At 45.5% G+C, this 14,258-nt stretch overlaps 1 protein-coding gene across 1 annotated transcript in view; it reads right to left on the bottom strand.

Annotated features, from left to right (window-relative positions):
- Positions 1 to 2,066: 2,066 nt before the first annotated feature.
- Positions 2,067 to 14,258, bottom strand: part of CPNE7 (copine 7) — a 35,323-nt gene continuing 23,131 nt past the window's right edge. The window contains exons 10-15 of the mRNA XM_036751017.1: positions 11,901 to 12,034; positions 11,610 to 11,664; positions 10,602 to 10,653; positions 9,903 to 10,036; positions 2,844 to 3,080; positions 2,067 to 2,204 (exon numbers count right to left, since the gene is read on the bottom strand). Coding sequence (XP_036606912.1) covers positions 2,067 to 2,204; positions 2,844 to 3,080; positions 9,903 to 10,036; positions 10,602 to 10,653; positions 11,610 to 11,664; positions 11,901 to 12,034 — 750 coding nt within the window. The remainder of the gene's footprint in view (positions 2,205 to 2,843; positions 3,081 to 9,902; positions 10,037 to 10,601; positions 10,654 to 11,609; positions 11,665 to 11,900; positions 12,035 to 14,258) is intronic.

Here is a 14,258-nt window from a genome sequence, read left to right as displayed (position 1 = left end):
CCCCAAACAGAACAGAGTGCCGCAGAGAGAGGTGCAGAAGTAAAAAGGCCAGGCTCCAGAAGGGAAAGAAAACCGTTTATTGGGTTACACTCTCCCTCCACATCCTCCCCATCCCCCCCTCCACCCCGCCTCCTGAATTTCTGGAGAGGACACCACTGAGAACAGATACAAGCAGACACCACAGGGAGGGGGCAGGAGGGAGCTCATAAGAACACCGAGATTTACTAGGTTGAAAAGTAAACAAACAAATCTGGAGGGATTTCCCAGTCTCTGGGAGGTTTTTTATCATGCATATTTCTGAGAGGGATACTGAGCCTCGTTTCCTACCCACTGGCCCAACAGCCCTAAGGGTTTGGGGAGTGGGAGGGGTTGTGAAAGGGGTTCTGCATGGATGAGTTTGCATAATGGGGCTGCCCTCTGGGTGAGGCAATAGCTCTGCCCCGTTACATTCCACCCCACCTCACCTATAACTACACAGGCCCATGAGCCCAAGTCAGTAGTGACAAGAGTCCTGATCTTGGTGGCCCCAGCCAAGAGAGAAGCAGGTACCTGGAAGGGGAGGGAACTTCACTACTAATAGGGAAGATAATAAGGGAGTAAAGGTAGGCCCTGAAGCAATTGTGGTCATTTTCACTATAAGATCCTTGGGGTTTGGGGAGTAGCCACAGCTGGAGAAACAGTCCTATGGGCAGAAAGCTCAACAAAGAGAGAAAGAGCAGAGAGCAGAGCCATAATTAGGGAGGGGAGACCACTAGGCTTTGCCCCCAGAATAGAAAATTTAGAAGGTACCAACTGTACCGTTACAGGGTAAACCTTTCCTCACCCCTGGTGCCACCAGCACTAGCCCAGAGTATACCTCCTGTCCACACTTCCTGCTCCCAGCAGTCATGGGCTTTGCAAAGTAGAGGAGGGGGTGAAGGGAGAGTTAGAGGAAATCCTCCCTTGACTGATCTGTCCCTAACAATGGTAGCCTCCTCCCAGGGCTACTTCCTCCTCCTCTGACAGTACCTTGTGACATCCCAGAGAGCTCTTCCTGTCCCCCATGGCCATGACCCAGGTGAGCATTTTCTTATTCCTCCCTGTGCCCCTTGTCCCAGGTGCAAAAAACCCCTGCTAATTACAGATCTGAGAGAGAGGGAAGCCACCCAGGCATCTGAGCTGCCTGTCTTCTTGAAATGGGGGGAAGATAAATTTCAAAGTCTTTCCCTATGCCCACCCTCACTTGGAAATTCTTTGGCGATGGGAGAAAGAAGGTAACTGTTTTTTTCCTGAACAGCAGGGAACAAAATGTAAGGTCATTGGCTTTACCTAACTCCTTCAGTCTAGAGTCATCCTGTCCTACAAATTAATTTCTCCCACTCCCCCTCCATTCCTGAGCCCACTGATGAGGGATGGGAAGAGCAAGTCAGGTGAACTAAGCCTAAGGAGACCAATCAGGTCAGTCTGACCTCCCCAGAAGCAATGAGGAGGGAGTATTACATTGGGACTTGGTATCCAATCTCTCACCATTACCACAAAGGGAGGGGGTTCAAAATAGGAATGTGGGGCTAAGAGGTAAGAATGGGGGGCTCCCTCAGACTATTCTGAAGGGGAGAAGCCCACTCTGCTCTTTGGGGCTCCAAAACCCCCTCTCCTCCCCCCTCAGTATCTACTCTCACATTCTGTGCCTTTCTCTCCTCTGCTGAGGGGATGCCAAGGATTTATTGCCTAGACCTTGGATCTCACTGGAGCTGGATCAAAAGGGGCCAGGATTCTCCCGCTAATTTTGATCCTTTCGTCACACACAGACCATGGTCCCTGGTCCAGACCTCTCTAGAGCAAGTCACCATGGAAACATAAGACGTAAGGGGAGAGGAAGAGAAAGGGGGGAAGTCAGATGTGAGCATCAGGGGAAGGGGAGGGCAATCTGAGAGGCCCTGGAAAGTGTTTGAAACAGAGACAGGGAAAACAAATACCTTCTCCCTCTCCTACCTCCCTGCCCCATTTTGTCCCCCTCCCTATCTCCAGACTCAGCATTGGAAGGAAAAGTGAAGGGTGGTGGCTGGCTGGAGGTTGATGGCACCTCTTCACTGTGGAGGGCCAGGGCTGGCATCAGGGGAGTCCATATTGGGGCAGCGAGGAGGAAGCTCCTTATGGCTGTAGTATTCAACCACCTGCTTGGGCACCTCAGCCAGGACACACTTGGCCAGAGCTGTCGCAGAAGCCTGGGGAGGAAAAGGAAACAAGAAACATTTTATGCTTGTGACAAATGCACCCTCTTCAAGAACTAGTAGGATTGTGCACTCACGAGTACACACCTAATCCGGGAACCAAGATGTTTCTGCATGAAAATGAAAACCTGTAATCCTATGGATTTGTACATGCTTAACAAAAGAAAATGGGGCCTTCTCAGAGCAAGTTCCTGTCACTTCTCCATGCCTCAATTTCCTCATTTGTATAATGGGGATAATGCTATTTGCCCCACTACCCACCTCAAGGCACTGTTCAAATGAGGATAAAACGAGTTAATGTACATGAACGTACTTTGGAAAGTATATAGTATCGCATAAATGTAAGGTATACAATCCCTGGGCACTGGAGATCTCTGAGGGCCACACAGTGATACTAACTCATAACTGTAACCTCTCTGCATTTTAGTATCTAAATCCTCTTGGATGGGATTTGAGATAGGCCTTTGGTAAACCAAACTGACAGACCTATCACGGTCCAGTTCCAGCACATTTATCTAGACCCCATGCACCCCATTCCAATGTCACCTGCCAGCATCCCTTCCCTCTACACCGCCAGTAAGCTCCAGTACTCGTTATCCTAAAACAAGCTGGTTTTCACCCCCAAGCACTCACATTCTTGAATTCTCGGAAGGGGACAAACTGTACAATGTCTCGGAGGACAGGCTCTCCCTTGGGGGAACGCAGGACCCCATCGTCCCCATCCAGAATCTGCATGTCTGTGAAGTCAGCATTGCCCACACCTACTATGATGATGGACATGGGCAGGTAGGAGGCACGTACAATGGCTTCCCTTGTGTCTGCCATGTCGGTCACCACACCATCAGTCAGGATCAGGAGAATGTAGTATTGCTGCGTAGAGAGAAAAGACTCAGAACACTGGAGAGAATCCTTATAGCCTCCCTGCCACTCCACCACCCCACCCTGGATTAGGGAGAAAAACCCAAAGTAGGGGAGGGTCTATGTTCTATGGGAAGGAAAAGGCTACAAGTAGCTCCTTTCCTTTCTCATGACCTCTAGTAAGAATCTCCGAGGCACAGACCTTTATTTTCTGTTCCTTCCAAAGTTCTCCTTTCTCTTTACCCCCTCCTACCACCCAATGATGCTCTCATATGCCCTTTGGAACCCAAAGTGAACTAACTCATTGTAGTTGGCTATTGGACCCCAAGGTATTCTTTCCCAAATGGAAACATTGGCCAAACTAAGAATATCCCTTCTCCCAAGTATCTCCAGCTTGCCATTATTCTTCTGTCTCTGGAGGACCTAAAAAAGGAGAGAGCCTATGGTCCTTCTAGCCTGGCATTTTGGTTCTGACAAGGACACTAAGGGACATATAGGAAGGCATCAAAGCAGGCGCCATACTGAGCACTTGGCTGCAAAGTAAAAGCAAAAACAGTTCCTGTCCTCAAAGTAGGGACAAAACACACACCATATAAAAAGTTCTATTACTGGTAGGTCTCCAGGATTGAACCCAGCTCATCTGTCCTTGGTCTACACATGAGTTACACTTTCATAGCTCATCACGACTATCTAAAACTTTTTTGAACTTGTATTTTCAACCTCGTGTCATCTCTTGGTAAAAGTTCCCTAAGTTTATCTATCTTCTTTAAAAGTAGCATAATGATCCTTTTTTGGGGGAGCACTTTAAGCTCATTTTCTCTAGCTTTGAGAGGACCCCCTTATCTTTATATGCATGAGTTTGATGAGTAAGCCTGTTTCCTCATCCAAACCTTTCCATGAGTTTAGAGACTTTGCTCACAGAGCTCATCTACTCTTAGGCTTTGCTTTCCACCTTCTGTCCCAGGCTCAGGTGATGTCTACAAAAGCCCAAAATATTAGCTCTCCTTTTCCTGTCTCCCCTAAACTCCTCTGAGCATCTCATTATGGTCAGAGCCATCATCACTCTGGAAGGTCTGGTTGCCAAGTGGTATAGCCCTCCTTTACTCATTACTGCCCTTTATCCAGGGATGAAGGAGGGATGGGGCTGGCCCTCATCTGACTGGTGCAATATTATCTTCGACACAGACAAACCTGATTTCAGAGAAGAAATCAACATATGGACTTCAGCCCCATTTCCATTTATATATAGTTCATTAAAGAGTTTATAATATCCATAATTCTCTGCCTCTCTAGGAAACACTTTACCCTGGAGATTTTTTAATGCATTTTACTGTCACTTTTTTCCTATAAATAACAGTTGTTTCAACACCTACGTCAAGTCTTATGACAAAGAAAAACAAATAAACAGAAATATTCAATGTAGCAACATCTGGCAATGTATACACTATTCTTTCCTGGTCATTCCCCACCTCTCTTCTGTGGGAAAGGAAGTTAGGTTTCATTGCCTGTTCTCCCTGGGCAATTTGATTCATAATCTTTGTGTCACATCCTGAGTGGATAGTTTTCTCTGATCCTCCTTGGGTCACTAACTTGGAGAGAGTGCTAAGGACTTCTCTCTTCCCACAGAGACTTCAGGCTCTAATCTCCATAGACTTGGGAAGTCTGACTATCCTTCCACTATCCATCATGTTTTAAATAGAAACAGCAAACGAGCTCCAAGTAAGGAGAAGGAGTAGGTCAGGATATTAATGCCTATAATAAGCAACGTGTCCTACACTCATTCTCAACTTCAGTTACACAGGCTGCTTGCTCTGTATGTACACAGCTGTTTGCTAGGGGCAGCTAGGTTGTACAGTGGATAGAGTGAAAGACCTAAAGTCAGGAAGATTCATCTTCATGAGTTCAAATCTGGCCTCAGACTCCTACTGGCTGTGTGACCTTGGTCACTTCACCCTGTTTGCCTCAGTTTCATCATCTGTAAAATGGAGATAATTATTGTACCTACTTGAAGGGTTATTGTGAGGGTCAAATAAAATACTGGGCACATAGTAAGTGTTCTGTAAGTGGTGGCTATTTTTTTTATTGTTCCCCGCATTAGACTGTGAACTTCTTGGGAGCAGGGACTCTCTGTATCTCCAGCTCTTAGCAAGTCTTTAATGAATATGCTTTTCTGACTGACTGTTTAACTAAGTCCTCTGTTGACAGACTAGAATCCAGCAGAAGGTTGAGAGGAAAGCCTTTTAAACCAAAATATCTATATCCTCCAGCCTCCAAGGAAGATATTAGTCAGAAAAATGGGAAGCTTAGGGAAAAGAAGAAAGGTCACCCTTTGCTGCTTTCCATCAGTCTGAGAGGTGATGCTATCCCTCCCCGGCATGGAATAGGAAATAGGGAGGGGGCGAGGGCAGAACATGGCCAATTTCCCGATATTTCTTAAATCGGCTCCTCCTCTTGGAGTTTCATTATTTTGCTCCTAATGAATCCTCAGAACATCGGCCACATTCACTTTCATGGAAAGGACAAAAAATGCAACCCCCCAAATGAGTTTTGGATCCCCTATTCCAAGGCTGGCCACCATGGGCCCAGACCCTCCACGTGAGCCAGAATCTTTCTTGTTAAAGGAGGCTCTGCTGCTCCTCCCTGGACAAGGGTGCCAGTGAGGTTGCCAAGTCAATCCTCGATGCTGCACATGAATCACACAGATGCTTGCCAACCCCTGGGTAATTCCTGACCTTTCCCTGCCCCCTCTTCCCACCCCACTGGTCACATCTCACCAGCTGCTGTCTGTTGACTTGCCAGGAGTGATGTATTAACAGAAGAGGTCCTGGTGGCGATTAGCAGCTGCTCAAATGTTGCTAAAGGGCAGCAGAGAGACTGGGAAGCAAGCAGCAGGAAGCCTCTCCACAAAGCCAGTGGGGGCAGGGTTCTAAATGCCTGCCCAAGGCTCCGGCTCACCACCAGCCTGGGTTCTGCCTTGGCCTTGACAGGCAAAGTTGGGCAAAGGAAGGGTGCTCGGAGAATGAAGACAAAAGTATCCCTTAGGCCAGGGCTGGGGAACCTGCGGCCGTAAGGCCACATGTGGCTTGTTCTATAAAATTTGGATTCGATCAAAGGGCTGCACTTGAGGACCTAGAAGGCCACATGTGGCCTTGAGGCTGCAGGCTCCCTACCCCTGCCTTAGAAGCTGATCACTTTCCTTCCCCAGCTTCCCCAGCTTAGATTCAAACAGTCTGCATTTCTATGAGATAATATATGTAAAGTATTTTGCCACCTGATACTAATTCCAAAGTATAAAAGCTAAATGTAAGCCCTACAAAGAAAGCTCTCTTGCCAAGGCTGGGGTAGCAGTCTTCTAACTGGTCTCTGCCTCAAGTCTCTCCCCACCCCAATCCTTTCTCCACTCAGCCACTAAGGTGATTTCTAAAGCAAAGACCTGAGCATGTCACCCCCACCCACCCACCCATCAACCCCAGGAGACTCCAGTGGCTCCCTATTATTCCCAGGATCAAAGATAAAGTCTCATATTCAAAGCCCTCACAACTAGCTAGCCTTTTCTGACCTTTCCAGTCTTCTTCAATCAATCAATAAACATTTATTCTTATGCTTTACTCCCCTCCACACATTTGACATTCCAGAAACATGGGCCTATTTGCTATTCCCTGAAAATGACGTGCTAACTCCCAGGTCCCCATTTTTGCTTGATCTACCCCCATGCCTGAAATGCCCTCCCTCCTCACTTCTCCCTCCTAGCTTCCCAGGCCGCCTCAAGACTCAGCTCAAAATATCTCACCTTAGAATATTTTGCACATTTGAATGTGTATAATCTCTAACAAATTGCTTCAGGGAGGTTGGAGGTAAGGGTGGGAGACAGAATTTGGAATTCAACAACATTGAATGTTAAAAATTGTCTTTACATGTTAACTAGGGGAAAATAAAATATTATTTTAAAACTATATCTCACCTTATGCAGAAGGTTTTTCCCAGTCTCCCCAGCTTCTAGAGCCTTCCCTCCTGAGCTCACCTTTCATCTCCTCTGTGTCTATTTTGTACGTATCTAGTTATTTACATATGGTCTCTCCCATGAGACTATGAGCTCCTTGAGAGTAGAAGCCATGTTTTTGCCTCTCTCTGTATTCCTAACTCTTAGCACGTTGCTTAGCACACAGGTGCTGTTAACAAGTGCTTAGGTCACTGATGGACTGCTCACAACTAACCTTTGAGAGAGGTAGACAGGTTTAACTCCATTTTACAAATGAGCAAACTGAGGCACCAAGAACTTACCCAAAGTCACACAGCTAGTAAGTGGCAAAGCTAGCACATGAATCCCAGCCTTTTGACTTCAAGTCTAATGATTTTTCAATTATCCTTCAGATAGTTTGATATGGTCTCACAATCCTCAAATGCTCTAGGACTAGAATACTTGGGTCTCTTAATATCAAGTTCAACCAAACTCATTTCACACCTCTTCCCTCCCTTGGCCCTCAACATCGATGGTTATTGCTGAAATCATCCCAGTTAATAGCTGTGCTTGCTTTCTGAGGTAGCCACAGCTGGAGCTTCAGAATCACAAGATCCCTTTCCACAGCACAAGCATTTTTGTCTTTGTCTTTGTATCTCCAATGTCTTGCACGTTATAGAGGCTGAAAGACTGTTGGTTATCCAGCCTTTGACTGGATAGAGAGCGAGCAAAGGGGGAACCCGCTACTTCTCCAACACCAGCCATTCCACATCTGGACAGCTCTTAGTGTCAGAAGCGTTTCCTTTCATCAAGCCTACATCTGTCTATGCGCTGCTCCCAACCATCACTCCTACTGAGCCATCACTGCCCACTGGGACCAAGCAAAACAAAATTAGCCCTTCTTCCATGGACAGCGCTTCAAATACTTGAAGATGGCTGGCATGTTGTTTCTAAGTCTTCTCTGTGTTCAACATTTCCACTTCCTTTGGCTGTCTAGGTAAATCACACTAACCCCTTATCAAGTCCAACTGTAACCCTAACTGAATAGGATTAGATGTGAAGAGGGGCAGGCAACAGAGAACCATTCTTTCACAGAAATTCAGAATTAGAATAACGGCAAGCATTTACACTTCAGTTTGCAAAGAACTTTGCAAATCTTATCTCATTGGATCCTGATAACAACTCAAGTATGCTATCATTATCTCTATTTTACAGATGAGGAAACTGAGGCAGACAGTGGGTTAAGACGTTTCCAGAGTCACACAGCTAGTAAGTATATGAGGTCCGATTTGAACTCGAGTCTTTCTGACTGCCTCTAGTTAGAAAAGGCATCGGAGGTTTTCGAGTCCAACCCCTAAATAAAAGAGGCAGAAGGGCATAGCAGACACCAACACTGGACTTGGAGTCAGGAAGACCCACGTTCAAACTCTGGCTCAGAAACCTGGAAAACATTGTACACATTAACAGCCACATTGTGCAATGACCAACTTTGATAGACATAGCTCTTCTCAGCAGTACAATGATCCAAGACAATTCCAAAAGACTCATGATGGAAAATGCCACCCACATCCAGAGAAAAAACTATGGAATCTGAAAGCAGACCGAAGCATACTATTTGCTCTTTTTTTTCCTCTTTGATTCTAATTCTTCTTTACAACATGACTAATGTGGAAATACGTTTAATACGATTACACATGTATAGACTATATCAGATTGCATGCTTTCTTGGGGAGGAGGGAGGGAAAAAAATTCAAAACTCAAAATCTTATAAAAGTGAATATTGAAAATGAGACCTAGAGATGAAAGGAACCTTAGAAGACCAGTGAGTCCAACCTTCTCATTTTACAGATGAAGAAACTGAGGCACAGAGAGGTTAAAGGATCTACCCAGGTTCACACAGCTAGTAGGTATCTGAGCCAGAATTTTTAAAAATATTTAGTTAGTTTTCATTTTCAATATTCACTTTTATAAGATTTTGAGTTTTAAATTTTCTTTCCCCTCCCAGCAGTTATCATTATTATGCCTCGGAGTAAATCCAGGCTGGAAATCTCCAACAATAGGCAGAAGTTGCCTGAGATCACAACAATTTGCTAAGCCCCAAGGGCAGGACTGCTCCTCCCCTCTATCCTAGCAGACAGCCTTAGGGCTTGCCTTCTAGGGACTTTTCAGTCAACCATATGTTAATAGTATATAAGAAGATAACATAACTCAGATTCAATTACATGATGTTTTAATCATAATTCACATGTGTCTGATGCTTTAAGGTTGATAAAGAGCTGGCTCACTGTGGAGCCTTCTGGGAAAGCCTTGGCCAGACGTTGTTTAGAGAATAGTCAAATAAACTGTCTTAGATAAGTATAATAGAATTGTCATGGCATAGAAAGAAATGATGGGTATGGAAAATGCTGAAAAACATGGGGAGATTTCTGCGAACTGATGCAGAATGAAATCAGCAAAACTAAAAAGGCAATATACACAGTGACTACAATAACGTAAATGAAGACATCAAACTGTAATTGAACAATTGATAATGGAACCCGGGAACATAATGAAACAAGCCTCCCTCCATTAAGCAGAGAAGAGTCTACGAGGTTAGAGGGCTGGTTACACTGTCAGACAAGGAACATTTTGTTTAATTGTTTCTCTTTGTTACATGAAAGGGTTCAATTTGGAGGGAAAGGGGAGGGAAAGGAAGAGGGGAAGAAGGAAGAAAAGGGCAAATATTTTCAGAAATGACTGTGATGTAGAAACCAAAGACATCCATAAAACTGTTTTGTAAAGACAGAAATACCCCCGAGATCAGCCAGATACTGCTCTAAGTTTACTGCTCAAAGTTGCTCTTTTCTTGTACCACCAGGTACATTCTGGGTACGTACAGAGGCCTCCCCAGTTCTCTCTTCAGCTGCTGCCATCTTGGCCACCTTGGCAATGATGGGTGCCACATTGGTGGGGCCATAGAGCTGGATTTTGGGAAGGCAGTTCTGGTACGATTCCACCACTCCCTGGATCCCTGTGTGGGGTTGGGGGTGGGGGGGAATAGAGGAAAAAAGCAACTTATGCCCATGTGACACTGACCATCCTCCTCCCCACCTCCCACAATCCATACCAGAGTAACTTGCCACCTTCAGGATGCATTCCTTCCTAACCTACACCCAAAGACCCAAATGCAACAAAAGACAGGTAATCATCATCAGAGCCCAGACCACTGCAATTGCTGGGAAGCAAGCATGGTTCCCCTGGTACCCTAGAAACCAGGAAGTGGAGCTTTTACTAGGCCCTTGGAGATAGCTTAGCATCTACATCTGAAATCTGAGGACCAGACTCTCAGCCAGTGTGGCCCGGGGCAAATCACTCAACCTCTCTAGGCCTGTTTCCTCATCTATAAAATGAAAGGACTGAACTAAATGACCTCTAAGTTTATGATACATACAGAGCAGCAGGGGCATTGGGAATAGACAACCTCTGCTGGACCTGGCCCCTCTGAGGTGAGAGACAGAGCCCAGGCAACTCAAGGTCATGTCCTAGTAAAAAGCAGTAAGTCTAGTCCTCTTCACCCCAAGGACCCTGCCTCTTACCTTCACACTCATCATCATCCGGGTTGAAATTAATGGCAAAGTCATGGGAGACCTGCAGTGGAAAGCGAGAATGGGGGTTGGCTTGTCAATGAAATCATTTTTCCAATGGGGGGAGAGGGTGGGGATTAAAGTTTGTGCTACATCATTCCTGCTTAGCCTGCTCAGCCTTGCCACCCCTCAATGCCTGGGGAAAGAAATGCCCTTGCTCAGGAGGTTGGAAGATTCTAGGAGACACTCAGTGAAGCCCCCATAGAATTATGGGTATTTATGGATTTGCTGGGTGGTTGCCCACCTCATTTTGGAATGATATTGAGATTACATCCTTGTTCTCCATAACATGCACGATGCTTGGCACATGGTTTAGTCGTTTCAGTCATGTCTGACTCTCCATGATCCCATTGGAGGTTTTCTTGCCAGAGACTAGAGTGGTTTGCCATTTCCTTCTCCATCTCATTTTACAGATAAGGAAACTGAGGCAAAGAGGGTGAAGTGATTTGCTCAAGGTCACACAGCTAGTAAGTATTTGAGGCCAGATTTGCACTCAGGAAGATCAGTCTTCCTGACCTCAGACCCAGGGCTCTTAGCTGGCCATAATAAATTCTGACTGAATGAAGAGAATGAAATGAATGAATATGGAATGGATGATGAATGAATATTGTTCTAATCATTAGATCAAGGGTTCTTAACCTGGTGTCTGGGAACTTGATTTTTGGTTCTGTGGTGCTTTTTTAAATTACTCTGATAACTGGATTCCAATGCAATTATTTTCTATTCTATAGTTTTAAAATGTTTTAAAAATTAATTAATTAATTAATTAATTATGGTTTTAAAAATATTTAAAAATGTTTATTCTGCAAAGGGGTCCATAGGCTTCACTAGACTGCCGAAAGACAGTCACAGAATACAAGGGGCTAAGAACCTTCCGTTAGAGAAACAAGCCCTAGGCTAGTGCTATAGAACCAAGGCTGGGGATCACAGCTTTACAGAGATATGTTCACAGGCTCTGACCTCATACTTGGGAGGAATCCGGGCACCAAATCCCAAAGCAGAAAATTTCTTGTCACTGGAAGAGAATCAATGTCAGCTCCAGCACTCCCATCCCAGCTTGCTGACTCCCATGCTCCCATCATGCCTTGCTGACCCCCATGCTCCCATCATGCCTTGCTGACTCCCCCTCCCACAGAGTCCCCAGGAGACAGGAACAGTGACAGTGAAAAGCCAGGGCAGGGAGAGAGGAGGTGAACCAAGGTGGGGCTAGAGGAAGGCCGGTACAAGGGCAGTAGTGAAGGGACACTTCACCTGTCATAGTCCTGGCAGATTTCTCCCACTGCAATGAGTGCCTTCAGGTACTCATTGGGCTGGTAGGGGTTGATATAATGGAGAGAGCAGCTGTTACGGGGGTCTCCATTGGAAGCTGTGAAGTCAATGGCCACCTGGGGAGCAGGAAAGGAACACTGAGTCAGCATATCCCTACATGATCATAAAAACCACCTGGCAAGCTCCCCAAGAGGTCTCATCCCCATTACCTCCTTTGATTCTCACAACAATCTTGAGGGGCAGACATTATCCTATCCTTATCATTTGACAGATAAAGAAACTAAATTCGGATATGTGAAACAAATTGTCTGAGGTCAGGCACAGCCTGGACTAGAAGCTGGGGTCCAGGTGAAGCAGGCAAGGGTTGGGCCACCGAGTTCATGGTAGGCAATGTTGGGACTATGGCTCAATGGGCAGAGTCAGGATGACTGCTTTGCCTCTCCCAATTCCGAGCAGGCCAGACCACTTTATGGACCAGGGATCTGGAGCTGGACAGTGACTCAAAGGAGCCCCTGAAATGAAGACTGGAAGGTGCTGGCACCACTCCCTAGCAGGTGGATAGAAAGAATTGGGGATGTCTAGCCTAGAGAAGAGACGACTCAGAGGGAAAACGGAGGCTGTTTTCATATAAGTAGAGGGTGACAGACGGGTGGTGCAGTAGATAGAATCCTGAGCCTGGAGTCAGGAAATTGTTGTTCAGGATTATAAAGGAAATGCATATACATATACATAAACATATATATATATATTATATATGTGTATGTACATACACATATTGTTAGTCATTTCAATTGTGTCCAACTCTTTGTGATCCTGTTTGGGGTTTTCTTGGCAAAGATACTAGAGTGGTTTGCCATTTCCTTCTCCAGCTTATTTTACAGATGAGGAAACTGAGGCAAACAGGATAAAGTGACTTGCCCAGGGTCACACAGCTAGTTAAGCATCTGAATCTGGATTTGAACTCAGGAAGATGAGTCTTCCTAATTCGGTCCTGTCACTCTATCTACTGCACCAGCTAGCTGCCCCACAAGTTGGGAAGACCTGAGTTTGAATCTAGCCTCATACACTTCCAAATTGTGTGACTCTGGGCAAGTCATTTAACCTTTGTTTTCCTCAGTTTCCTTAACTGTAAAGTGGAGATAGTAATAGGAGTTACCTCATAGGATTGTCACAAGAATCAAATGAGATAATATTTGTAAAGCACCTAGCCAGTGCCTGGCACATAGTAGGTACTTAATAATTGTTTATTTCCCTCCTTCATGTGAAAAAAGGGATAGGATTTGCTTTGTGTGTCCTTAGAGGACAGAACTAGAAGCAAAGTTTCAGAGACTCAGATTTAGGTGGAAGTAATTCAAGATTTCCTGAGAATTAAAACTGATGAGAAGTAGAATGGGTTCTTTCAGGGAGGGTTCCCCTTCCTGGATATCTTCAGGCAGAGGCCGAATGGCTACTCTAAGGAGATGCTATAGATAGAGGGGCTCCTGTTCACGTCCAGCCTGTGCCCTATGACCTCTGAGGTCCTTTCCAAGGCCCGATTCTTTGATCCATCCCAGAGGCTCAGATACACTTAGCACAGACATTCTGCTCTTCCCCCACCTTCCGCTACCATCAAAGCCACCTGGGGGATGTGAGAAGCGGGGGTAGGCTGACAGGCCACGATGCTGCGCCTTGGGGAATGTTGGGGGTTTTTTCCATCCTAGGCCACCTTTAGTATATGTACATAGCTTGGTAAATACAGCACTGGACTTAGAGGATGAAGACCTGAGTTCAAATCTTGCCTCAGACACTTATCAACTGTGTGAACAAGGAAAATCATTAAATTTCTATCAGCCTCAGTTTTCTCATCTGTAAAATGGGGATAATAATTATCAAATGACATAATAATTGCAAAGCACTTGGAACAGTGCCTCGTACATGGTAAGAGGCTATTGTCAAAGTCAGGATTTGAACTGTTGTCTCCCAGAGTTGGAGCCCAGCACTCTATCCACTATAACATGCTGCCTCAAGAGGGCTGTGCCCCCAGTTAACCAATACTAATGGTTGCTTCTGTTACTCTGGGCAATGATGTGAAACTAGCTGTGGATAATCCCAAAGTCTCATTTTTGGAACACCCCTGAGTTCAGTATATGACTTGCCTTCCATGGCACACTGATTTGCACATTATGTTTTGCTTAGGCTAATGTTAAAATTAGTTTACATTCTCTGAGTATCCAGCCTCTGGGCAGAGAAGGGAGGAAGCCCAGAAATATAGATCACCATGCAATGGTTAACTTAGCCGGGCTCAGAGGTCCTCACTGCCCCTGCTGACCACCAAGGTCCTGCCCAGGAAGTGCCTGCCTC

The sequence above is a fragment of the Trichosurus vulpecula genome, chromosome 3, assembly GCF_011100635.1.
Source record: "Trichosurus vulpecula isolate mTriVul1 chromosome 3, mTriVul1.pri, whole genome shotgun sequence".
Taxonomy (NCBI): Eukaryota; Metazoa; Chordata; class Mammalia; order Diprotodontia; family Phalangeridae; genus Trichosurus; species Trichosurus vulpecula.
Note: the sequence above shows the minus strand (reverse complement) of the source record. Positions and strands in the feature narration are given on the sequence as shown.